The sequence below is a fragment of the Amblyraja radiata genome, chromosome 2, assembly GCF_010909765.2.
Source record: "Amblyraja radiata isolate CabotCenter1 chromosome 2, sAmbRad1.1.pri, whole genome shotgun sequence".
Classification (NCBI taxonomy): Eukaryota; Metazoa; Chordata; class Chondrichthyes; order Rajiformes; family Rajidae; genus Amblyraja; species Amblyraja radiata.
The window spans coordinates 70,146,340-70,171,868 of record NC_045957.1 but is presented as its reverse complement, the minus strand read 5'-3'; the positions used below and the strand labels follow the sequence as shown (position 1 = coordinate 70,171,868).

At 40.5% G+C, this 25,529-nt stretch overlaps 1 protein-coding gene across 6 annotated transcripts in view; it reads right to left on the bottom strand.

Annotated features, from left to right (window-relative positions):
* The window catches only part of trio (trio Rho guanine nucleotide exchange factor), a 341,131-nt gene that overhangs the window by 66,116 nt on the left and 249,486 nt on the right, over positions 1–25,529 (bottom strand). For all 6 annotated transcript variants that reach the window (XR_004416575.1, XM_033048380.1, XM_033048401.1 and 3 more), the window contains one exon: positions 22,642–22,885. Coding sequence is in view for 5 of the 6 variants with exons in the window: in XM_033048380.1 (XP_032904271.1) it covers positions 22,642–22,885 (244 nt within the window). In the remaining variant the exon portion in view is untranslated. The remainder of the gene's footprint in view (positions 1–22,641; positions 22,886–25,529) is intronic.

Below are 25,529 nucleotides of genomic sequence, written 5' to 3'. Positions count from 1 at the left end.
ATGTTATTATTCTAAACTTCATGACTTTAACACCATGCAATTTTTAAAGGAATGAAACTTACATAGAACAAAGAACAGTACAGCACAAGCTCTTTGGCCCACAACATACATGCTGAACATAATGCCAACTTAAACAAATCTCTATCTGCACATGATCCATATCCCTCCATTTCCACCACATCCATGTGTCCATCCAAAACCCTCTTAAATGCCACTATTGGACCTGCCTTCATCAGCATCTCTGGCAGCGCATTCCAGTCATCCATCATTCTCTCTGTAAGAAAACTTGTCTGACACATTGTCTTTAAATTTTGCTACTTTAACCTTAAAGTTATGGCGTCTAGTCTTTGACATTTCCACCATGTGAAAAAGGTTCTAGCTGTCTACACTATCTATGCCTCTCATAATTGTATATACATCTATCAGATCTCCCCTCAGCCTCAAGCAAAAACAATCCAAGTTTGTCCAACCGCTCCCTATGACTAATAACCTCTAATCCAGTATTGTGTGCAGTTCTGGTTGCCCAATTACAGGAAGGACAGGGAGGCTTTGGAGAAGGCGCTATATTGAATAAATATATGTCATTAGCCAAGTATGTATACATACAAGGAATTTGCCTTGGTACATTGCTCGCAAGTAACAACATGATATACAGCAGACAATTAAACATAAAACATAATTTAAACATGTGAAGAATGAAATAAAATACCAGAGCAAAAGACGGCTACAGACTTTTGGTTGTTGAGTAGAGTTACTGCTCGTGGAAAAAAAGCTGTTTTTATGTCTGGCTGTGGCGGCTCTGACAGTCCGGAGTCGCCTTCCAAAGGGAAGTGATTCAAAGAGTTTGTGGCCAGGGTGAGAGGGGTCAGAGATAATCTTACCCACTCGCTTCCTGGCCCTTGCAGTGTACAGTTCGTCGATGGAGGGAAGGTTGCATTCAACAACCTTCTCAGCTGATCGAACGATTCGCTGCAGCCTCTGGATGTCAAGCTTGGTGGCTGAGCCAAACCAGACCATGATGGAGAAGGTGAGGACAGACCATCATTGGACCATCATTGCCTGTGGCAGATTGTGTCTTCTCAGCTGCTGCAGGAGATGCATCCTCTGTTGGGCCTTTTTGACTGTGGAGTCGATGGTGGCCTCCCATTGAAGGTCCCTGGAGATGATGGTTCCAAGGAACTTAAATTATTCCATAGATGTGACTGTGGTGTTGTTGATGGTGAGTGGGGGGAGGTCTCCTAAAGTCTACAATCAATTCCACTGTCTTAAGAACAGCGAGCTCCAGATTGTTGTGATGGCACCAGGATGGCAACTGTGTCACATCCTGTCTGTAAGCAGATTCCTCCCCATCCTGGATCAGTCCAATCAGGGTTGTGTCGTCCGCAAACTTGAGAAGCTTGAGAGGAGTCTGTGGTTTATTAGCATTTTGGTAACCTTCCTCAATGTCTGCAACTCCACCAATTTTGGTGTCGTGTGCAGACTTACTAACCAACCTATCTGCATTTATGACGACATATATCACAAACAATAGATGTCCCAACATAGATCCCTTCATGACTCCACTGACCACAGACCTCCAGCTAGAATAATATCCTTCCACCACAACCCAAATAATAATCTATGCCAACCTCCATTAATACATCAATTGCTATTCAAGGTGCACAGTACCATCAGTCCTGACTATCAACTATCTATTTACATGAATCCTATTTGCTCCCCCCACATTCTCAACATCTCCCACCATGATCTACCATTCACTTACCCACCAATTTGCATAGTCCATGTCCAAGACTTATATCATGTGTCCTAGGTGTTGTAAGATTAAAATGTACTTCATAGTTTGATGTAAATATGATTGCATAAAACAGGATTATATCCTGAACTGGTTGCAACATTCATTCTAAAGCTTTCTTTGTTGCCTTTTTTCACTCCTTGTTCGAAACTATTTGTTGTTTTTTCTTAAAACTTTAGTTTGAAAGTATCCATATGCTTCTGTGTTCTCAGTAACTACAGTGTTATTGCAAATGTTTAGTGGCAAATGACGGGGTTGTGATTTGTCATGTCTGGCCCAGCTTTGCCGTTCTCTTCCAGTGTCAATTTTAATTGACACTATTCATCACATAATATTTAATATATTATAGGAATGACATGGATGAATAAATAGCATGTTCTCTTTTCATACCAGCATTCTTTTTCCTCATAAAGCTTATCGAAAGGAAATCCAGGTTTAAGATACGCCCTTGAAATTCACTTAGTAACCTTCACTCCTATAGAACAGACTTTCATCAAAATGATGAATGAGCAAATGCATTACTACTTCTCGCACAAGTAAAATATTGTTCATTGTGCAATATTAGTGATTGATTCTGTGAGATTTTCACATTTCAAAAGATATTGCCATTATGGAACTGAACTAATGAGAATTTTAGAAATTATTAAGGTCTTGGATGACAAATAAAGATATTAAGAGGAAATATCAAAAGCAGGAAATAGAAAGAAAGCAAAGAAAGAAAATTCAAACAAAGTCACAAATGAAATGTGAATCTATTGCAAAGAGATTAATAAACCCTGAAATAAAAACACAAAATGCTGGAAAATTGAAGAGGTCAGGGAGCATTTGTGAAACAGAATGAAGATTTCAATTCCATGAATCCCAGTTCAGATACAGGACAGTTAGAAAACAAATATTTCAAGTTGCAGAGAAGGAGGGATGGAGAGACCTCAGAGAACAGCTGCATTAGGGTGGAGACCAAGGGAGACCGAATGTTCAAGAAGGAACTGCAGATGCTGGAAAATCGAAGGTAGACAAAAGTGTTGGAGAAACTCAGCGGATGTGGCAGCATCTATGGAGCGAAGTTTCAGGCCGAAACCCTTCTTCAGACCTGACATGAGTGGTATTGCCAGTTGAGAAAGGGTGTTGAAGGTTTGTTACTCACAGCTGGTCTGTCAGGAAGAGACGATGGAGGAGCAAAAAAAACAAACAATGTCATAACTGTGAGATACAAATTACTGCATTTGCTGTAAACCTAAATGAAATTGCTGGAACAACTCAGTAGGTTAGACAGCATCTACGCAGAGAAAAAATAGCTAATGTTACAAGTTGATAATATTTCAAGACCTGGCCAGTTCTGATTGAAAAACGTTATTACATGTTGCAGCCTTGCCACTCTCAGTGCTGTTCATAGGGCAGAGGGCATTCATCATTTGATGGTAGATAGTCTGTGGAAGTGTTCTTCCAATTTACACACGTTTCCAGAGGTTAGCAAGGATGCTTATGAGGAATGGACTTGGAGTGCCTTTATTGCATCATAAATTAGTGCCGTATCGATCATAGCTGATTAACATGCAGGGCTACTTCAGAGCTCAGTTAAAAGATCATTGCTTTTGGCCTGGAGCATTAGATGGCATAAAGTAGATAAGGAAGGCAGATTTTGTTTTCTGAACGATATTAGTAAAGCAGATTATTTTGTAAATGACAATTTGATGGTTCTATGATCACCGTTACCAATACAGATACTTTATTTTTCCCAGAGAAGTCACAAGACGCTAGTCCGAAAAAAAAGCCTTCCACCATCACCCTCTGCTTCCTTCCATGAAGCCAATTTTCTTTCCATTCAGCTATCTCTTCTTGAATCTGATGAGATTTAACCCTCCAGAGCAGCCCACCATGTGGAACCTTGTCAAATGTCTTACTGAAATCCATATATACAATGTCTACAGCTCTGCCCTCACCAACCTTTTTGGTTACATCTTCAAAAGACTCAATCAGAATCACGAGACATGACCTCCCATGTACAATATTGTGTTGACTATCCCTAATCAGCCCTTGTCCATCTAAATGCATGTGTAGCTTATCCCTCAGAATAACTTTCTGACTGCAGTTGTTAGACTCACTGGCCTGTCGTTCCCAGGCTTTTCCCTGCAACCTTCTTGAATAAAGGCACAACATTCACTACCCTCCAGTCTTATGGCACCTCACCAGTATTTGTTGACAACACGTAAATCTCAGCTGGGGCACCTACAATTTCCTCTCTCGCTTCCCAGTGTCCTCGGATTTATCTGAGATTTGTCAGGAATTTGTCTACCATTTTACTTGTCAGCACCTTCACGACTCTAATGCTGACTCAAGATGCTTCCATTATGTGTAGCTTATCACAAGTTCTACGGTCCTTGTGTCTTTTTCCAAAACAGAGGAAAAATACGCTGAGGTCATTGCCCATCTCCTGTTGCTCCACACGAGTCGACTGTTTTGATTACTGAGGGGTCCCATTCTCTCTCTGGTTACCCTTTTTTTCCTGTTTATGTACATAAAATCTCTTGGGATTATCCTTGATATCATCTGCCAGAGCCATCTCCTGTCCTTTTTGGCTTCCTGATTTCCTTATCTAGCAATGAGGAGGATGTAAAGAGGCTTCAACGGGATGTACACAAAAAGCTGGAATAACTCAGCGGGTCAGGTAGCATCTTTGGAGAGATGGAATGGGTGACGTTTCGGGTCGAGACCCTTCTTAAGTCTGAAAAAGGGTCTCAACCCAAAACGTCACCCATTCTCTCCAGAGATGCTGCCATGAGTTACTCCAGCTTTTTGTGTCTATCTTTGGTTTAAACCAGCACCCGCAGTTCCTTCTTACACATTTCAAGGGGATGTAGACAGGCTGAGAGAATCCGCAACAACATGGCACATGGAATATATGGCAAATGTGCTCTTCTCTCCTTTGGTGCATAAAACAAAAAAACATATTTTAAATGATGCGAGATTGGGTAGTATTGATGTTCAAACATTTATCTCTCTTTTCCCTTTCTCCTGACTCTCAGTCTGAAGAAGGGCCTCGACCCGAAATGTCACCATTCCTTTTCTCCAGAGATGCTGCCTGACCTGCTGAGTTACTCCAGCTCTTTGTGTCTATCTTCGGTTTAAACCAGCAACTGCGGATCCTTCTAAACATTCAAGCATACTGAGTTGTGTTTGTACGCATGTCATTAAAAGCCAACATGCAGGTAAAGCAAGCAATTGGAAAGGCATGTGATGTAAGCCCTTATTAGAAAAGGATTTAAATACAGCAGCAAGAAAGTCTTACTGTGATTGTGCTTTGCCTTGGTGAGACTAGATATGGGGCATTGTGAACGGTTTAATCTCTTTTCTTAAGAAAGGGTTTACATGCCTCAGAGGCATGAAAGCTTCACTAGGGTGGATCCTGGTGTGGTGGGTTCGCTGTAGGACAAAATGAGTAAGACCAGACCTGCATCTCGAACGAGAGGAGATCTCATTAAGACATACAAAATCATTACAGGGTTTGACAGGATAGATTCAAGGATATTTCCCTTGGAGTACAAAACGCATTATAACAGACTCAGAAGGAGTCGGCTTTTAAGGACTGAGATGAGGTCATTTCTTCACATAGGAGCTAGTGAATCTTGGGAACAGAGGCTCAGTTGTTGAACTCATTCAAAATGAAGATAGCTATTTTTGTGGATATTAAGGGAGCTAAATGATATGGTGACGTTGCTGGAAAATGGCAATGAAACAGACGAGCAGCCATAATCTTCACAAATGACAGAGCAGGTTCAAAGGTCCGGATGGTCTGCTCTTCTATTTCACATGTTACATTCTTTTAGTGCCTATTCTATCGTAGATCTTCTCTATTATCTCAGGTTTCTAATGAATCTTTCCCTCTTAATTTTACATCTATATTCTCTCGTTCTTGATTCCCCTACTCTGGGTAGAGAAAAAGACTCTGTGGATTTACCTGATCTATTCCTCTCATGTTTTTGTACACCTCTGTAAGATTCCTTATCCTCCTACGCTCCAAGGAATAAATCCCTAGCCTTCTCAACCCTTCTCGAGTCCTGGCAGCATCCTCATAAACCTTTTCTGCACCCTTTCCACCTTAACAACATTGTATATACTTTTGATTATTAATCAGATGCGCTTGCCACCCTCAATTATCCAATCTTCCTCTAAGCCTCTATAAGACAATCTGTGAACTCGCTGAATCTTCTCATATCAATTCCCCAAATTTATGAATAAAATACTTCAATTGAACATGTTCAAATCTTGAACACAAAACAAATTGCTGGAGGAATTCAGCAGGTCAGGCAGCAATCTATGGAGGGAAATGAACAGATAACATTTCTGGTCATAATACTCCTCCAGAATGATGAACAAGGGAGATAGCGTGAGTTCAGGGAAAGGGGTAGGACAGGAACTGGCAAGTGTGTGGGAAGGAACTGCAGATACTGTTTTACACCAAAGATAAGACACAAATTGCTGGAGTAACTCAACAGGACTGGCAGCTTCTTTGGACAGAAGGAATGGGTGATGTTTTGGGTCGAGACTCTTCGTCAGACTGGCAAGTGATAGATAAAATCAGGTGAAGGGGGATTGATTGACAGATGAGTGAGGTGGGGAGAGATGAATGGAGATGGTAACCATGGCTGGAGATGAATGGAGCAGACAAAAGAGGGATGCAGAAATGGAGTCTGATAAGGAAGAAAGATAGAAAGTGAAACGTAGAATCATAGGGATATTGTGTGGAAGCGACAAACGGAATGTGGGAGCGGAGGAGGGGAAGAAAGAAAATGGGTTCCTGGAGTAGGTAGGGGTAGGAGATGAGTGGATGAAGGACGGGAGAGGAACTAGGTGATACGGGTGGGGAGGGTAGTATAAAGACCAGTGTGTGAGGGAGGAAATCAGCGTTCCTTAAAACTATCTTAATGATCAAACTACAAAATTGAGTGAATTTTTAAATAAGGAGTCGAAAAGTTCTGCTGATAATACAGAATTATACTAACTCAATCTAAGATTCAAATCTAAAAGCTTCATAGTTAGTATGATCTGGGAATTTCTAATAAATTGGTGTAATATATAAACCTGCTCTATTTCCTAAAGTCATCGCTCAAGTACAGTAGTAAAATATGTTAATGGGAAGTGGACAAACTATGACTATAATAGATCTCTCCCTTTTCATTTCTCGCACAAATTACTTACTTTTAATAGCCAGCTAAAGCAAGATGGAACAACGTTTATAGATCAAACTTCACAATATCAAGTTCATGGATATGCACGACATTAAATATTATAAAATTAATAATTTTGCATATTTGTTAACACTTTCCGCATTGAATTTCTTCAGCACTATTATTATGAAATTAGGCATTAACAATAGAAACAGTTATTTAAATATGCAGTTGCTAAATAGTGTAACGTGTGTGTCAACAGAAAAAGAGCTGGTTCTTTATCATAACATTTACATGAATAAGTAACTTGCCAGGTTTTAACAATTTCAAAATTAATCTGACCACAATGTTTATGATTATTTTTGTTACAAAACACAAAAGTGATACAAAACAAGCTAAATATTTATATCGACTCTTACCTAAATCAAGAATCCAGAACTTGCAATTGCTGGATGGCACAGAACTGCAAGAGTTCAATGAACAAACAGGATGTAATGTATGGATTTCCTTACTGCTTTTTGACATGATCAGAACTCAATAGCTGACTGCATCTAAGCTATATATCCAAGAGACTGCAATTCGCTTTTTCTTCCACCACTCCTTTAAGCTTTTCAAAGAAATGCTTTTTATTGTTTAAGAATCTTGATCCACTGTCATGACTTCATGAAACATCAGATCTCTCCTGAGGGATATTATTCACTGAGTGACTCAGGCACAGCTCTGGAACGAAGCATTGCAACAGGGAATAGCTGTACAAGCATGATTCTGAGACTACCGTAATTACTGTAGTTACACCCCCAAAACCCATTGTGTGGACATATTGCACAATCACAAAACAAACAAAATAGGCACATTATTTAATTTTGTTTTGCAGAATATACCAAGTCAATCCTTTTGTTAATTTAATTAAACTGATTTATCAATTAGATTTCATTCAAACTGCAATCTGAGGCTTGCCAGAATCAGCTTGATTTCTTATATTTGTATTGGGAATAACTATTGCACTTACTTACTGATAGATGAAAACCAGAAGCAGGAACTTGCTTCCTCTTGAAAACAAAATTAAGCTTAAAATAACGTTCATGCTTTTGTTTAATTGAATGGAAAATATAGTGTAAATTTATGTGACTTTGAGAAAAAACAGTTATTGTAGAAATACTGTGATTTCTGCTCAGGTTATGCCTACAATCCATAAATAACATTAAAAAAACATTTTTTAAAGACATTTGAATTCCTGTATAGCCAGGCATGTTCAAAAATGCATTTTTTTCCTTATTGATCTTATGTAAGGTTTTGATATTGCAGATACTGGAGAAGTCTCTGCAATTAACTGACAGTGTGGAAACCCACTTGAAAAATAAAAAAACAGTTCAATTTAGTATTTTAATAACAAAAAGTCTTTGTATTATCAGCAAAGCCCAAAGCAATTAAATATACATATATATATACACATATATACACACACACATATATATATATATATATATATATATATACACACACATATATATATATATATATACACACGCATATATATATATATATATATATATATATATATATATATACACACATATATATACATACATATATATATATATATATATATTCTGTAGCTATGGGGGATATGGAAAAAAGTAAATAATGTCAACAGAAGCTGAAGTGTCGACATAGCATATATTTTATGGGAGGAAACGACAATTTTACTTTTTAAATTCACGTAAAATTAGAGTTTCCCACAATCTTATATACTGGTCTTACCACAACCTAATCTCCAGCTCTGTACCCTTTATGAAGTGATGGCTGTCCACAGATCAAGTGTAGAATATCAGTGTTGACTAATTCAATTTTGAAGAATTCACATCAGTCTTATTTAATAATTATGTGAAATATTAGGATTGAAAAACGAATCCTTTTTACTTTACGGGGTATGGAAAAAAAGGCTTAGAAATGTAAATAAAAACAAATAGATAGACACAAAGTGGTGGAGTAAGGCGGATCAGGCCGCATCACTGGATGGGTGATGTTTTGGGTCAGAACCCTTCTTCAGATTCATACCTAGGAGTGTGAAATCCATATAATGCTCAAAGGCCTTTTGATCACAAAATGGCTGCAAACAGGATTACAAGCAGCAGGATTACAAGCAGCAGGAATTTACTCAACCATTCTATTTGCATGATGCAGTATTGTTTTTAAATTGATTACCCAAATCAGATGTTTAGGAGCAAACGCATATCGCTTTAATTTGTAAAACAACATGATATTGATTTAGCATTATCTTTTCATAATCTGTATCAAAATAGTGCAAGTAGTGCAATGAATTAGGAAGATACATGGAAATCTTGGCTTTGTTAGCAGATTAACATAAACATACAGATGTTTTTTCTAGCTGCACACGGCTTTGGTGATATCACACCTGGAGTACAACATACAAATTAGCTTTTTAATTTAAGGAAAGACATCTTTGCATTGGCGCAGTCAGAGAAGGTTCACTAGATTTATACCTGGGATGAAGAAGTTTTGTCTTGTAATGAAAGATTGAGCTGAATGGGTAACCTTATTGAAACTAACAATTCTGAGAACCATCCTACAGCCTTGAACGGTTTATCTGCAGATATTCTTTGTCACTATAAGAAAACATCCGGAATGAATACAGTTTATGTTTCATCAGTTTTTAGTAAATTAAAATTGATAAGACTAATACGTTTGAGAATCAATGGATGAAAAAAACATTACCAAGAGCAAACAATACTCAGCAAACTCAACAATATTATTACACGAGAAAAATCTTGCATCTGGTCACAATTTTGAACACCATGAGTATATTAGAACTGGACAGGAAAGTGATTTGAAGTAGAAGATCAGTAATAATTTTACTGAATGTCTGAGCAGGCTCAAGGGAGCTCTACAGCCTACATATGTTCTAATTTCTGATATTCTAAGTTGCTGGTTAAACAGCTAACGCAAGCTGTAATTCTGACATTTCTGCAAACCCATCAATTCTATGTACACCAGGGATCACACTGTAGATTAATCATAAAGTTAATTAGACATACTTCCAAGCGCTCATAAGTCTGCAATGCAGCCAAATGTCTGCACTGAACCTTGGCTGCAGTGAAGACAGTTAATCTTCCACATCCCTGACAAGATATCGTCATTTGATCCCATGCCCAAATTCATAAGAAGCAGAAGATTTGATCCATGCATCTCACAGCTTGAGCTGCATAAACATTAACCCTTAAAGGATGTCTGTAGTCGTCGACATATTTCTTAAGATAAAAAATCGAGCAAGCAGCATTACTGCTTATATGCCATCAACTATTATTTTCTCACAACAGGCTGCAGTTTGTATCTTTCAAAAATATTTTGCTAACAATGTGCGGCACATAATAAGCTTGGAATTTTAAATTCAGACAATGCCAGGCAAGGAATTTAAATGTGACTAGACCAAGTGCAGACCCGTTGGGTCTGTTCCCCCATGTGCGGTTGCGGGGAGGGGGGGCAGCATGTGGTGTCACACACACTAACTCCCCCCCCCCCCGCACACACGCTAACTACCCCCTTGATATTATATTAATATTATTAATTTGCTCCTTTACCCCATAACGGCCCTAACTACTGAAGCATAGCCCCCAACTCGCAGGCGCTTCTAGAGAGGGGGGGTAGAGAGCGCGGGCAGAGAGAGAAGGGGCAAAGACAGAGAGAGGGGCAAGAGACAGAGGGAGAGGGGGGTGGAGGGGAGCAGGAGAGGGAGGGTGGTAAGGGAGGGGGAGAGGTGGGGGAAGGGAGGGGGAGAGGTGGGGGGAAGGGAGGGGGAGAGGTGGGGGGAAATGAGGGGGTGAGAGGGGAGGGGGGAGAGGGGAAGGGGTGAGAGGGAGGTATGGATGGGAGGAGCTAAGGGGTGAGGGGGGAGAGACGGGGGGAGGGGGGGTGAGAGGGGGAGAGAGGAGGGGGAAGAAAGGGGAGAGGGGTAGGGAGATGGATAGGGGGAGAGAGAGAGGAGAGAGGGGGAAGAGTGGGGAGGGGAGAGGCAGGGGGAGAGGGAGTGTGTGAAGAGAGAAGGGGGAAGGGGTGGGAGATGAGGGGGGGTGTGGAGGGGGAGGAAGGGAGAGGAGGGGGGAGAGGGCGAGTGGGGATGATGGGGGGGGAGAGGAAGGGGGGGGGGAGGAGGGAGTGGGGGAGGGAAGGAGGATTGGGAGAGGATGGGGGAGACAGAGGGAGAGGGCAGACCTGAACTCGGTGAGCGGGTGGCTCGGACGGGGCCTACTGTAAACGGGCAGCGAGCCTCGGCAGCTCTCTCGTGACGATTCCCCGTGTCCCTGCAATCAACGGAGGAATTGAGCCATTCAGAATCGCCTCTGGCGACCGGCTGTAACCTGCTATGAGGGGGCGGGCGGGCGGACGTGGGAGCCCAGCTGCGGGAGGCGTGACGCGAGCGTACTTGGGCTGGGCACGGGGCTTTAGTCCACAGCGGCGGGAGGGAGGCGTCTGGAGGCAGGTGGGCCTCGATTGGTGGGAATGTGAGCATTGTGACGTTAGCAGCTCAAGTGGCGATTATATATTTTTTAAAGTGAGTTTTGTGATCAATTTTATTCAAAATCTGGGGCTTTAATTGACCCAGGAGTGGATTTCTGAACTCATAATAAATCCCTACTGAAATTGTAAAAATCTCCGCGTTTTTGCATCTTGTTTTCGAGGAGATACGTTGCAAATGCAAAATGCCGTACACTCACACACACACAGAATTTTAATAGATACTAGACCAAGTGCAGACCCGTTGGGTCTGCTCCCCCAACGCAGCCGTTCCCTACCCGTAGCCCCCACGGGAGACGTGGTCCTCCAACTCAAGCGGCTCAGGAATCAGCCGTGCGGCTGTTTTTATATAGCGTCTTTGAGGCGAGATGCGGGCGCCAGCAGCCGTTATGGTCGCTGGCCAGCAGGAGGCAACAAAATGAGTGAGTGGGGGGGGGGGGGGGGGGAAGGGGGAGAAGGACTTTATTAAAAATGTGTACATAAAGACGACGAAATTTAATGAGAGGATACTTGGAATGAAAAGTGAAATCTCGACCGAAATGGAAAAAAACTCGGCGTTTCTGGGTATTACGTTGGCGTAGCAACGAATCAAAGGCTGGCAGCCACAAGTCAGGCAGAAACACACACACACACACAGCCAGCCGGCAGCCAGCCAGCAGCCACACAGTTTTATATATATACTAGACCAAGTGTGGGTCTGCTCCCCCAATGCAGCCGTTCCCTACCCATAGCCCCCACGGGAGACGTGGTCCTCCAACTCAAGCGGCTCAGGAATCAGCAGTGCGGCTGTTTTTAAATGGCGTCTTTGAGGCGAGATGCGTGCGCCAGCAGCCGTTATGGTCGCTGGCCAGCAGGAGGCGACAAAATGAGTGAGTGGGGGGAGAAGGATTTTATTAAAAATGTGTACATAAACACGACGAAATTTAATGAGGAGTGGATACTTGGAATGAAAAGTGAAATCTCTACCGAAATGGAAAAAATCACGGCGTTTGTGGGTCGGGTGTTGACGTGGCAACGAATCAAAGGCTGGCAGCCACAAGTCAGAAGCACACACAGCCAGACACACACACAGTTTTAATATTATACTAGACCAAGTGCAGACCCGTTGGGTCTGCTTCCCCAATGGTGTGATCCCCCAACCCAATATTCCACCATGCACCCGTCTCCTCCAATGGAACTGAAGCCATTCCCAAATGTAAGATTCCAGCACTCCCCTGCCTCCCTCAGCAGTGGATGGATTAAAAAAATAATCCAATTGCACCTCCCCTGCCTGCTGCAACAGTGAAAGGTTCAGAGTGTTCCTGTCTTGCAAGTTTGTTTCGAAGTGTGTTGGAAGCTGATAGGAAGGAGCAGCCGTCAATAAATCAAAAGGCAGAAAGTCAACGAATCAAAAGGCAGACAGGCAGCCGGACGGCAGCCGGTCGGATGGCACGAGAGTTTTAATAGTATACTAGACCAAGTGCAGACCCGTTGGGTCTGCTCCCCCAATGGTGTGATCCCCCAAGCCAATATTCGACCATGCACTCGTCTCCTCCAATGGAACTGAAGCCGTTCCCAAATGTAAGATTCCAGCACTCCCCTGCCTCCCTCAGCAGTGGAAATCCAATTGCACCTCCCCTGCCTGCTGCAGCAGTGAAAGGTTCAGAGTGTTCCTGTCTTGCAAGTTTGTTTCGAAGTGTGTGGAAGCTGATAGGAAGGAGCAGCCGTCAACAAATCAAAAGGCAGAAAGTCAACGAATCAAAAGGCAGACAGGCAGCCGGACGGCAGCCGGTCGGATGGCACGAGAGTTTTAATAGTATATAGATAGATAATATAAGATAGATAGATAGATAGATAGATAGATAGATAGATAGATAGATAGATAGATAGATAGATAGATAGATAGATAGATAGATAGATAGATAGATAGATAGATAGATAGATAGATAGATAGATAGATAGATAGATAGATAGATAGATAGATAGATAGATAGATAGATAGATATGATGATACCAAGATGTATCATAAAGTTCCATTCTTTTTCTGACATTTCTAAAAGCAAGCCATATTTCGTTAAAGATTTAACACAAGTTACAGTTAAATCCACTGAAGTTTAAAATAAAACAAACATAAGGAAAAAGTTGAAATATGGCTCATCTTTCAGCAGAAATCCTTATTTGTTTTGTTTTGAGATTAGAATCAGATGCTTAGATGCAGCATCATGGTAACCCTGAATGCACACAACCTGTACTCTGGGCACTGTGTTCGGATGTGGCTCATGATCCGAATTCTCACTGACCTGCTCCCATGCAAAGGCTTCAAAGACAGCTTTCCCCTCAAAAAAAATATTTTATTCTCTTCCGTCTTTCCCCCATGTTGCAATCGATTTCATGGAGCACGATGGTGAACAAATGATTAATTGCAGCAAAACGATATTTGCATTTATTTGTTACAATTGAAGCAATGGAAGTTCAGGGCACCTACTGGATACTTTTGTAACCTCACTAGCTGCCTTAATCTGGACATTGGTACAAAGAATGCTACTACCACCATGCAAGCTCATCTGTTTCCCCTGTCACAGTAATAATCTTGCTTCACTCTCATTGCACCTGCAATAATTGTTACCTCTCAGTCAAACCATGTTCTCAATTTCCGTTTTATATTTAGCATAGCTATAAAACTTTACAACTCGCATGTTATTATGCAATCGCATTTCCAATTATCCGCTGGAAAAATAGTATAGAATGATAATTCCATTGGGCATTAATGACACTGGATGCTGAGAACACTTACTGCTAATTATGTTTGTACAGAGGGCTGAGATGAGATAAAATTCTTGAGGCTCCATGTAGATAAAGTTCTGCTTTTGTAGAAAACCAAACATTATTGCTGCCTCAAGCTTTTGTCAGAAGTATAGCCATTGGGAGTGATCAGAATACCTGGCTTCAGGGATGACATTCTTAGAATTTCACAGATCCAGAAAGATGACCAAGATTCATAGATAGTAGAAATAATGTTGCAATGCAGTGTTGCAATTGCTACGTATTTGCAATGCAGTGTTGGGTGGGAGATAATCAACCTCTTTAATTGCCCAAACGAGGGGAAAAAAGGATAAGGCTCTGAATTTGGACCAAAGCTGTCCTTAATATACAATAATGATTGGTGTTGCAGATCAGAGCACAGTTTTGAAATTAGCAGATAACATTAGAATTGAACACAGTAGTGCTGAGGAACAGGCCCTGCAGCTTACAATATTTGTGCTGAACATGATGCCAAGGTAAACTGATCTCATCTGCCTGTACATGATACATATCCCTCTATTCCCTGCACCTATCTAAAAGCCTCTTCAATCCCACGACTGTCTCTGCCTCTATCACCACCCCTGGCAATCCATTCCTGGCCCCACTACTCTCTGCACATTTCCATTAAACTTTACCCCTCTCACCTTATAGATGTTGCCCTTTAGTGTTGGATATTTCCACCCTGGGAAAAAGGTTCTGACTGTCTACCCCATCTATGCCTCTCATAATTTTATACACATCTATCATCTCCCTTCAACCTCTGATGTTCCAGAGAAAACAATTCAAGTCTATGCAACCTCTCCCTGTAGCAGAAAAACCTCTAATCCAGGCAGCATTCTGGTAAATCTCTTCTGTACCCTCTCCAAAGCCTCCACATCTTTTCTGTAAAGGGCGGAACCAGAACTGCACACTATGCACCAAATGCAGCCTAACCAAAGTCCTATAGAGATGCATCATGACTTCCTGACTCATATACTCAATGTCTCCAGCAATGAAGGCTAGCATACCATACATCTTCACCACGACTTGCTGAAGAAAGGTTACTCCAGCTTTTTGTGTCCATCTTCGGTTTAAACCAATATCTGCAGTTCTTCTTACACCCTATCTGCTTGTGCTGTCACCTTTAGTGATCAAGATCCTTCAGCACGTCAATGCATGGTTAAGGGTCTTGCTATTAACTATATACTTCCCTCTTACATTCAGCCTCTCAAAGTGCAACACCTCACACTTGCTCAGGTTAAACTCTATATGCCATTTCTCTGCCGATTTCTGCAGCTGTTTCTTCTGACAGCCTTCTCTGCTTCCTGCAATAGATCATTCTAAATAGAACATGTATAAAGAATCATGGAGACATTTGTGTTTACATTTTTGAAGGTATTAGGACAGTTTAGCAAAACAGTGAGGAACAGAGTTTGTCAACAGCTGGTTCCCTATGTGACATGAAATATTCATAGTCAGATATCCAGCCTGCTCAATGACCTTCTGAAATACTAATTGGAGAAACTGCACCACAGGTCTTAATGGGTACGTTGATGTAACTGGCTCCAAGCTGGAACTGACAGCACCCTTCACAGTTTAGGTCATCCATCATTTCTGGAGCACTCGCCAAATGGTCTATGGTCATTTTATACAGGTTTTGGGTCAGTGATGAGGTAACTTTTGTCTATACTGAATGAACCCCATAGTTTTTTATATTTGGATATTATATCTGTGCCCAGGCTATTCCTCAAATTGCTAGTTTTTCCAAAGCTTTTGCAGTAATTTTGGCAAATATTTGTGAATGGACGGGTTGCCCGTATTCCATTCCATGGAGATAGTTGGAAACAATGCAAATGACAAGAATGGTTACATGAATCAGCATCAGTAACCAGTCATCTGGAGAGGGTGCCTGATATTGAGCTGCCTGGTCTGAAATTTACTAGGATTCCAGGGGGTCCTGGCTCAATTGCTGGGATTGGAGTGGTGATTGGCTCTGAGCGGCCTTGCTCTTCTAGAGAGTGACCAGCTGGCAACTGGAGAATGGGAGCAGGTTGCTGTGGTGGTGGGTGAGGTGGGGATAGGGTTAGGGTTAAAAAGTATGTGGAAAAGGAAGATGGGGACTGATTGAGAGAGGTGGGAGGACAGAGGGTGCGTGAATAAAAGGAGATCGGAGTGGTAGCGTGTAAGGGGCCGAGTGTTACACTTGTCGCATTACCTTCCCCCCTTGACTCCATCCAAGGACCCAAGCAGTCTTTCCAGGTGAGGCAGAGGTTCACCTGCACCTCCTCCAACCTCATCTATTGCATCAGCTGCTCTAGGTGTCAGCTGCTCTACATCAGTGAGACCAAGCGTAGGCTTGGCGATCGCTTCGCCCAACACCTCCGCTCGGTTCGCACTAACCAACTTGATCTCCCGGTGGGCCAGCACTTCAACTCCCCCTCCCATTTCGAATCCGACCTTTTTGTCCTGGGCCTCCTCCATGGCCAGAGTGAGTCCCACTGCAAATTGGAGGAGCAGCACCTCATATTTCGCTTGAGCAGTTTACACCCCAACGGTATGAACATTAACTTCTCCAATTTCAGGTAGTCCTTGCTTTCTCCCTCCTTCCCCTCCCCTTCCCGGCTCTCCCACAGCCTACTGTCTCCACCTCTTCCTTTCTTCTCCCCCCCCCCCGCCGAGTTTCTCCAGCATTTTTGTCTACCTTTGATTTTTCCAGCATCTGCAGTTCTTTCTTAAACATGAGTATTAACAAGCACATTTTTGGCTAATATAACTCTGTTATCCTTTGGAGTTAATAAATAGAAAGAGATTTATAATTAATGTTTGCGCTCATCCCCATGTTGCATAGATCTTATAAATGGCCATGTCTGCTGTGGCTCAGTGGGTAGCACTTTTGCCTCAGCTTGAGAAGGTTGAGAGTTCAGGTCTTAATTGAAAGATTTGACAATAATTGAGGCTGACAGTGTAGTGCTGTGAGAGTGTCAGAGATGCTGTTTTTCAAAACAGACGTTCAACCTACATTAACCAAAGTCAGGTGGAGATAAAAGATTTCATGACACAATATTGAAGAACAAAGACATTTTTGCCACTGTTCCACTAAGATTTATTATTAAAATATAACATCTGTTTGATATTGCATCTTTATTTTTCTGCAGGTCAACAAGTGCTTCATTGGCTATTGAAGTTTTGGACTTCTTGAAAGGGGCTATGTAAATACAGATCAATGTTCTTCCTTCTTTAATCCATTCTGAAGCTGAAGGATCAGTAATCTTCTTCAAAGCCTTCTAAGTGGTGTGCAAAGACAACCAAAGTAACTACTGAACTAAATTGTCGCTTAATTTGGACGAGATTAAGTTGCATTGTGATATTATAAAGTGTGACTAACAAAAGGATTTAATCATTGGTGGAGGCGAAAATTCTCCAACAAAGATATATTTTTGCCTTTGTTAGTCTCTTTTGCTTAATATTGTAACAATCAGTAACGTGTCATTTGCGCCAAGGCCTCCTGTACTGTTTAACAGACTGAACCCAGTTGTTGGCAGCTGTGTTGAAAGATGTGTGTTTGGTTTGTCAACATCAAATTTTCAATATGGAGCACTACAAACGTGATACCACATGGTGCATAAATATCATTAATAATTGAGGAAGTGGCAATATTTCAGAGATATCATTATTGGAACTCCAGCACCATTCTTTTATCTCATCAAAGACTAAAAACAAAGCTCACAAGAAGGTCAGCATCTTGGCTTTGAAAAAAATTGAATGCAGCACTTAGAAAGGTCATCTGCTTTATTAAAGGTATTTAAAAGGACACTTCCTTTCACCAATAATTTATGACGAAGGTGACTGAAAGGTGCACAGAGAATTATTCCATTCTTAAAATAAAAAAGTGTTTTTCTTTGGCAAGTTAGACAATAGACAATAGGTGCAGGAGTAGGCCATTCGGTCCTTCGAGCCATCACCGCCATTTACTGTGATCATGGCTGATCATCCACAATCAGCACCCCATTTCTGCCTTCTCCATATATCCTTGACCACTATCTTTATCTAACTCTCTCTTGAAAGCATCCAGAGAATTGGCCTCCACTGCCTTCTGAGGCAGAGAATTCCACAGATTCACAACTCTCTGGGTGAAAATGTTTTGCCTCATCTCCGTTCTAAATGGCTTGCTCCTTATTCTTAAACTGTGGCCCCTGGTTCTGGACTCCCCCAACATTGGGAACATGTTTCCTGCCTCCAGCGTGTCCAATCCCTTAATAATCTTATATGTTTTAATAAGATTCCCTCTCTTCCTTCAAAATACCATCCTGGAGAACCTCAAGCCAATTCACATAAATCGTGGTATAAATACAAGGTGTGTGTATTCATTAATGATGATATGCAAACAAAATAATTAAATGATAATTGTGGCCAATCTAAAATATTTGGTACTGCAGGGGAATGTGCTTTGAAATAGATATTGTGCCTGACATTTTTGCACCTGCATAGGTAACCAACATGCCCCAGAAGAAACTATTGCATGTACGACACAATTAGCCACACTGATTTTTAGAATTATTAAAATAATTCTCCCTGAAGCTCAAAAAATGCTTAGAATTCCAAGTTCTGATCTGTGATACCATATGTAGTAAACTACACAGGGGTGTTTTTTTAATTTCTCATGGGTCTTCTTGAAAATCCATTTTCTTTTCACACAACCCTCTCTGATTCTTCATTCACTCTTCATCTCCATTCATAATCTTCATATCCATTCATCATTTAAAAGACAATTGGACAGGTACATGGATAGAAAAGGTTTAGAGGAATATGGGCCAAATGCGGGCAGGTGGGACGAGTATAAATGGGACATTTTGGTCGGGTATGGGCAAGTTGGGCTGAATGGCCTTTTTCCATGTCGTACGTTTCTATGACTATTATTCTAATTATGAGATAAAGCTGAATCCAGGATTTTGCGGAGTTAGAAATTATTACAAATTAGGGGCTTCCCAGTACCTAGCATTGAAAAGTTGCTCTGACGCCTCCTAACAATTCACTCCCCCCTAAAGCAACTACAGTCGTTTGGAGTTGTCAAACAGCCTTGGAATATGATGATTAGATTGACCTCACCGAGTTCTGAAAGGCTATAAAACTTTAGATGTCTACCACACCTGCCTCGTCGGTCCTCAAAAAGATTCAAAACTCTATTGATTTAAATGGGGTGGTATTCGGTGGAACAGGAGGTAAAAAGGAATCAATGTTTTTAAAATAATTCCCTTTAGCACAATGTGTGGTTCAGCGTTGTTTTTCATTTTTTAAAAGATGATGTTTTATTTTTTAATTTAATGCAAATCAGGAACATTTAAAAACTATTAATATGCTGCATCTGTCGCAGCTGATAAAGTTCAACCCCAGGTCTGCCAGTTGTGATAGCCTTTGAGAAACGAGGCTGTGGAACACTGCTGTCCACAATCATGGCTCTTTATTGAGCTCAATGATGGACTTAACATGCTTGGAGTCAGAGGGTGTAAGTGAGTACTTGGCATTGGTATTCAGGACATGGAGGAGAGTGAGATCAGTGTGGGGTATACTAATATGCTTGGGCATTTTGAGATCAAGGAGAAAGTGCCATTGTTCTCTTGAAACGTATGAAGGTGGATAAGAGAGGACTTATATAACATTATTGAGAGATGCCAGAAAGGCGATCGTTATGACCATGACAACATAACCAACATTTCATTGACCTCTGACTATTTGCTACATCTGTCCATGACATTTTTAAATGGTCCATGACATTTTAAAATTATCCTTTTGCATGAATTCCAAAGTCCCTTTACACAGCTACTGCTTCCAAGTTTCATCATTTAGAAAACAGTTCTGAGTTCTTTATCATCAAAGTTGATAATAATACTAATAATAATAATAATACACTTTATTGTCATTGTAAATACATACAACGAAATTTCAGGCGCACTGCCCGAGCGGAGCTCCAACGTATCACATAAATAATAACGACAGTGGAAACAGCAAAATTGGCAAGAAAAACGTCGTCGTCAGAATGTGCAATATTTCACAGTATAGTGCTGTGGCAGTATAAAATATTGGATATGGGGGGGGGGAATGTGTGTTCAGTGCAGAGTTCAGTAGTGATGGCCTTGGGATAGAAACTGTTTGTTAATGTTGTGGTGTGTGACTTGGTGGACCTGTAACGCTTTCCTGAGGGCAGAAGGGCAAACAAGTGATGTGCGGGATTAGATGAATCCTTTAGGATATGTGATGCCTTTCACAGGCAACGAGAGCTATAGATCTCTTCCAGGGCAGGCAGATGTGTGTTGGTGATCTTCTGGGCTGTATTGATGACTCTCTGCAGAGCCTTCTTGTCAGCTGCAGAACTGTTGCCATAGCACACCAGGATGCCTTGTGTCAGGACACTCTCTATGGAGCAACGGTAGAATGACACTAGCAGCTGTTGTGGCAAGTTGATTTTCCTGAGTGATCTTAGGAAGTAAAGCCGTTGTTGTGCCTTCTTTACCAGGGAGTGCGTGTTAGTTGACCACCTGAGATCTGTTGAGATATGGGTGCCCAGGAACCTGAAACTGGAGACTCTGTCCTCACATACACACACACCTCACGCACATTGAGAATTAAATTCGTTCACAACAGTTTTGCTCAATTTCCACACGATCAGTATCCCTTTAATGCTTTCAAACACACCTCTTACAATGATGCCAAACTTACTTTTTCCAAACCTGTATCTTTGATTGTTTATCCCATTATCTATGAATTCAAGGAATGAGTTTAATCATAACCTGATGTTTCGAGTACTGGCCAATTATCCAAACTATACATCTGCTAACCAGGATATAATTTGATGCAAATTCCACTAGCTTCATGGACATACTTCAACTAAAATGAAAGGCATTATCAAATACTTCTGGAAAGAACATACAAAGCACAAAAGATAGACACAAAAAGCTGGAGTAACTCAGCAGGACAGGCAGCATCTCTGGAGATAAGGAATGGGTGATGTTTCAGGTCGAGTCTCTTCTTCAGAATATTTTTTCTATCCACCACTTAATCACAAATCTCAAAACGTTGATCAATATGTTTGTAATTGTACTATTCAAACATGCCAACTCTCTGCCTTGGAATTGTGGAACCTCTTACTTTCCAGATAAAGGATGTAATACTCATAAATTTGTTCTCTGATTTTACCTATCATCTTAAGTTATACTGATAGAAATCATCAGTACTTGGAGATTTGTCATTTATCACTACCATTAATTATTTTCATTATTGTTGCTTTTCTTATGTTAATTTTGATGTTCCCCATACTTTCAAATGTTTGCCACAATATGATAATCAATTGCTTACATTTTAAATACACACACCACATCCAACCTTTTCCAGATTATTATTTCCAAAGAGAATTTTCCCAACAAACTTCCCCTACAATCCCCTCAGGTCAGAGCTGTAAACTTTTCTGATGTATACATTTTTTAATGTTTTAAAGCATGGGTAGGTGAATTTTTGGCACACCCCTGCATTGTGAGAATTAAAATCCTCCATTACAATCAAATTACAACCCTCAGATGGTTATAAGAACAACTTTACATCGTAGTTGATAGATTTCCATTTGTTCAGTTTGCATGTAATATACCCCAATATAATGATTTGAGGAAATACACCAGAGTATTTGTCTGCTATAATGGAGGAACCTGTACAGTGGGTAAGAACTGGAGGAGAGAAAAGACCAGGATAAATTAGTGTAGGAAGGTACCACAGATGATGGTTTACTCCGAAGGTAGACACAAAATGCTGGAGTTACTCAGCAGGACAGGCAGCCTCTCTAGAGAGAAGGAATGTGTGACTTTTCAGGTCAAGACCCAACTTCCGAGTCAGGGGAGAGGGAGACACAGAGATATTGAAGGGTAAGCTGTTAAAATACAGATCAAAGGTGACGTTGATCAAGGAATATGATGAACGCAGGTGGAAAGGGATTAGACAAGGTGGGATAGGATGGAAATGAGGTATGTGGAGATGGGTTTGGTGGGGCAGGAGCAGGCAGAAACAATGGGTCTGACAGGGCAGCTCTGTTTGTGGATTTTGGGAAGGAGGTAGAAGCGGGCAGTGCAGGGCTGGGGAACGATTAGGTTTGAGGCTGTGAAGGGCAGATCGGCAGAGGTATGAAGTCAGAGATAGTCTGGGATATAATGGCCTGGTTCTCATAGGTGGGGTCATGGTCAAGGGGTAGGTATGAATAGGTGTCCAACAGTTTGTGTCTGGCCTCCAAATGTAATTGGCTAATCCAAATGAATAAGCAGTAAAGAAAATGGCGTGCATAAGATCCAAGTACTTCACTTGGCTAAAGAAAATTCTGCACAGCGATTTTCTCAAAATAATAGTGAATCCTACCTTTATGGTTGAAAATGCCCTCCATCTCCATACTGCTACGCGAATGTGCAATGCATAGAACACTGCTGGGAACTACTCCTTCTGCAGCTGGAGATCGATCAGTTGTACGCACCAGACACCAATCCGGCTTGTCATGAAGTCTCTCTAATACCTCCACAGTCTGACCCCGCCGAATGCTCAACTCATTGTTGTTGGTTGCCAAGAAATCATGGATAACAACGGTTAACTCGCATCCACCAGATAACTGTAGAGGGGGTGAAGAAAAGACAAGTGATGCAACATACTGGGTCTGACAAAAAACAAATACTTTAGTTTCCAAACATTGTCAGCAATAACTATTCCAACTTTTGTTGCACCTTTCTGTTACTCCTGTAGTTCGCAAGAGAGCAGGAATCTATTATTTAAATTCTTTGCCACCATTCAAACCACCATTCAGAAAGCAAACTGGCTGTCACATTTATTTTTCCAAAGTTGAAATGCAAAATAATTCATTGCTTCAACATTTAATCAAGTCGTTATTAGGGCGGCACAGTGATGCAGCAAGTAGAGTTGCTGTCTCACAGTGTTACAGACCTCCTGACCTCGCAATCCTGACCTCGCAAACTGTCTGTGTGGAGTTTGCACGTTCTCCGAGTGACTATCTGGATTTCCTCCCACATCCTAGCAGGGAAGGGATACAAAAGTAGGATAACATAGAACTAATGAAAATAGGTGCTCAATAGTCAGCATGGACTTGGTGGGCTGAAGGGTGTTTCCAAGTTGTCTTTCTATTAGTGTAAAAGACAAACTGCGGGACAAATTCATCAGTTCTTGCAGCCGTTTGGTTTATGCTCAAGATTTCAGTAACTCCACGGTCTTTGTAGTGACTGACTTTGGACTGGATTTAGTCTCTATAATTTTTCTAAAAAAACAATTTCAACATAAAATTCATTTCAATCTCTTTGCAGAATATCGCAAAGCACTTTAGTTTGATTACTTCATGAAGTGCAGCTATTGAGGAAACACATGGCTTATCTACACACAAGATTTTAGAAATCGAATGTCAAGATAATTTTTATTTTTAGTTATACTAAGTAAGAAATAATTATAGTTCAAGACATTATAGAAAACTCCCCATAACGACATAATTGTTTTTACATATCAACTAGAAAGAATAGGTAGGGCTCTGGAAAACAAATGAAGTAATTCTCAGTAAGCTCAAGGTAGTATTTCTGTAATAATTTATCTTTAAAATCAAAAACTCTCCCAGGAAAAATGACAAGAAAATTGTATGTGCACGATTCCAACGCATGTAATTTTGTCTTGGGAAAATTGTTAATTAATAAGAAATTAAATGAGGTGGTTCAATTGGATTAAACTCAAGAGAAAGTATTCAGTGCTTGAGGTTATATTTGTGTAATACACTGAAACACTTATTAAAAAAATTCACAATGATATTCCCAATTATTACATCTGATAATACAATACTGTATTCATCTGCTTTCAAATGGTTTTAGTACTTGTTCCCGTACATGTTTTTTGTATATTTCAAGTGAATTTTTGTGCAACCTTTTATAATGATTGACCCTCCTGCTATTACAAAACTACACTCATCCAAGTGGAAAACACAACCAAGCCCACCAAGCTTTCTAATGACTCATTATTAAAATTGTGGTGAACATTTTGCTTTGGGCTTTGCCAGAATGGTCTTCAAAACAAATGACTGCACTTAATTATGTGTATATGTTTTGGCTTCCAATATAGTTTGTATTGGACAGCTTGCAAGTACAACAATGCCTTTAGTCCTTTAACAGAGTCAGTAAATTAGTTAACCAACTTACAATTTTTGTTTTCAATTATATCGTTAAATTCTTTGCTTTTTTGCACTGAGGTTATCTAGCATTATTATTATTAATTATTTGGATTACTGATTATTATATGTTTATGCATTATTGTGTTTAGGGGGTCTGTTAAAACTGCAACAAGTAAAGATTTAATTGTTCCATTGCTGGTACACAAGACAATTAAACAATCTTCACATATATATTCTTTTGTGCAGAAATTAGATTATGAAATACCAAATACAAACATTTCAAAAAGCATCAATTCACCAAATTTGCAGATCTAGTAAAGCAATTCATATTTTGAATTGTTTCATAACAAAATACAATGCGCAGATCAAATCTAAACTATTCTATTCCGAAAAACAAACCAGGCACCTACTCTCCACTTTGGATTATTTGAAATATTCACCCATTGATAGACTTGAAGAATCCCTGTTAATTCAATTTATTCATGGCTGGGAAAACTTATGTATCTACTTTAAATGCGGGATGTAAAGAATAAAAAACATTAAGAGATGCCTTTCACATCTTCAAGATGTCACGGTGTTCCTTAACAGCCAATAAAGTATATCTGGAATGCAATCATTGTGTGATGTAGGAAATGCTAATGTTTGCAAGCTGTAATGTCATAATGATCAGATAATCTGTTTGCAATTTTGGTTGAAGGATAAATATTAGGCAAAACACCGGATGGGAGTTCTTTGCTCTTTAAAATTACTACAGGGGATGTTTTATAACCATCTGAGACGGCAGACAAGGCATTTGTAATAAAGTCCTGAACTTGCACAATTTTGGTCTACAGTCTGCTTTCTGGGTCAAACCTCTCAATTGCATGATGGCAAATCTCCCCTTGGAATTCAGTTGTAGGGCGGGATTTAGATTTCATTCTCTGCATTACATTGTGGAGATGCCATTTGGAACTTGTGACAAATCTGATTTCAATGGTGTTTTTAGGCCTGGAGATTAGATGAGGAGGCATGGAGGAAGCTTTATTTCACTTTGTATTTTATCTTATATTCTAATAGTAAATTAGAAAAAATATTCTCTTCAATTTTAATAGATTAA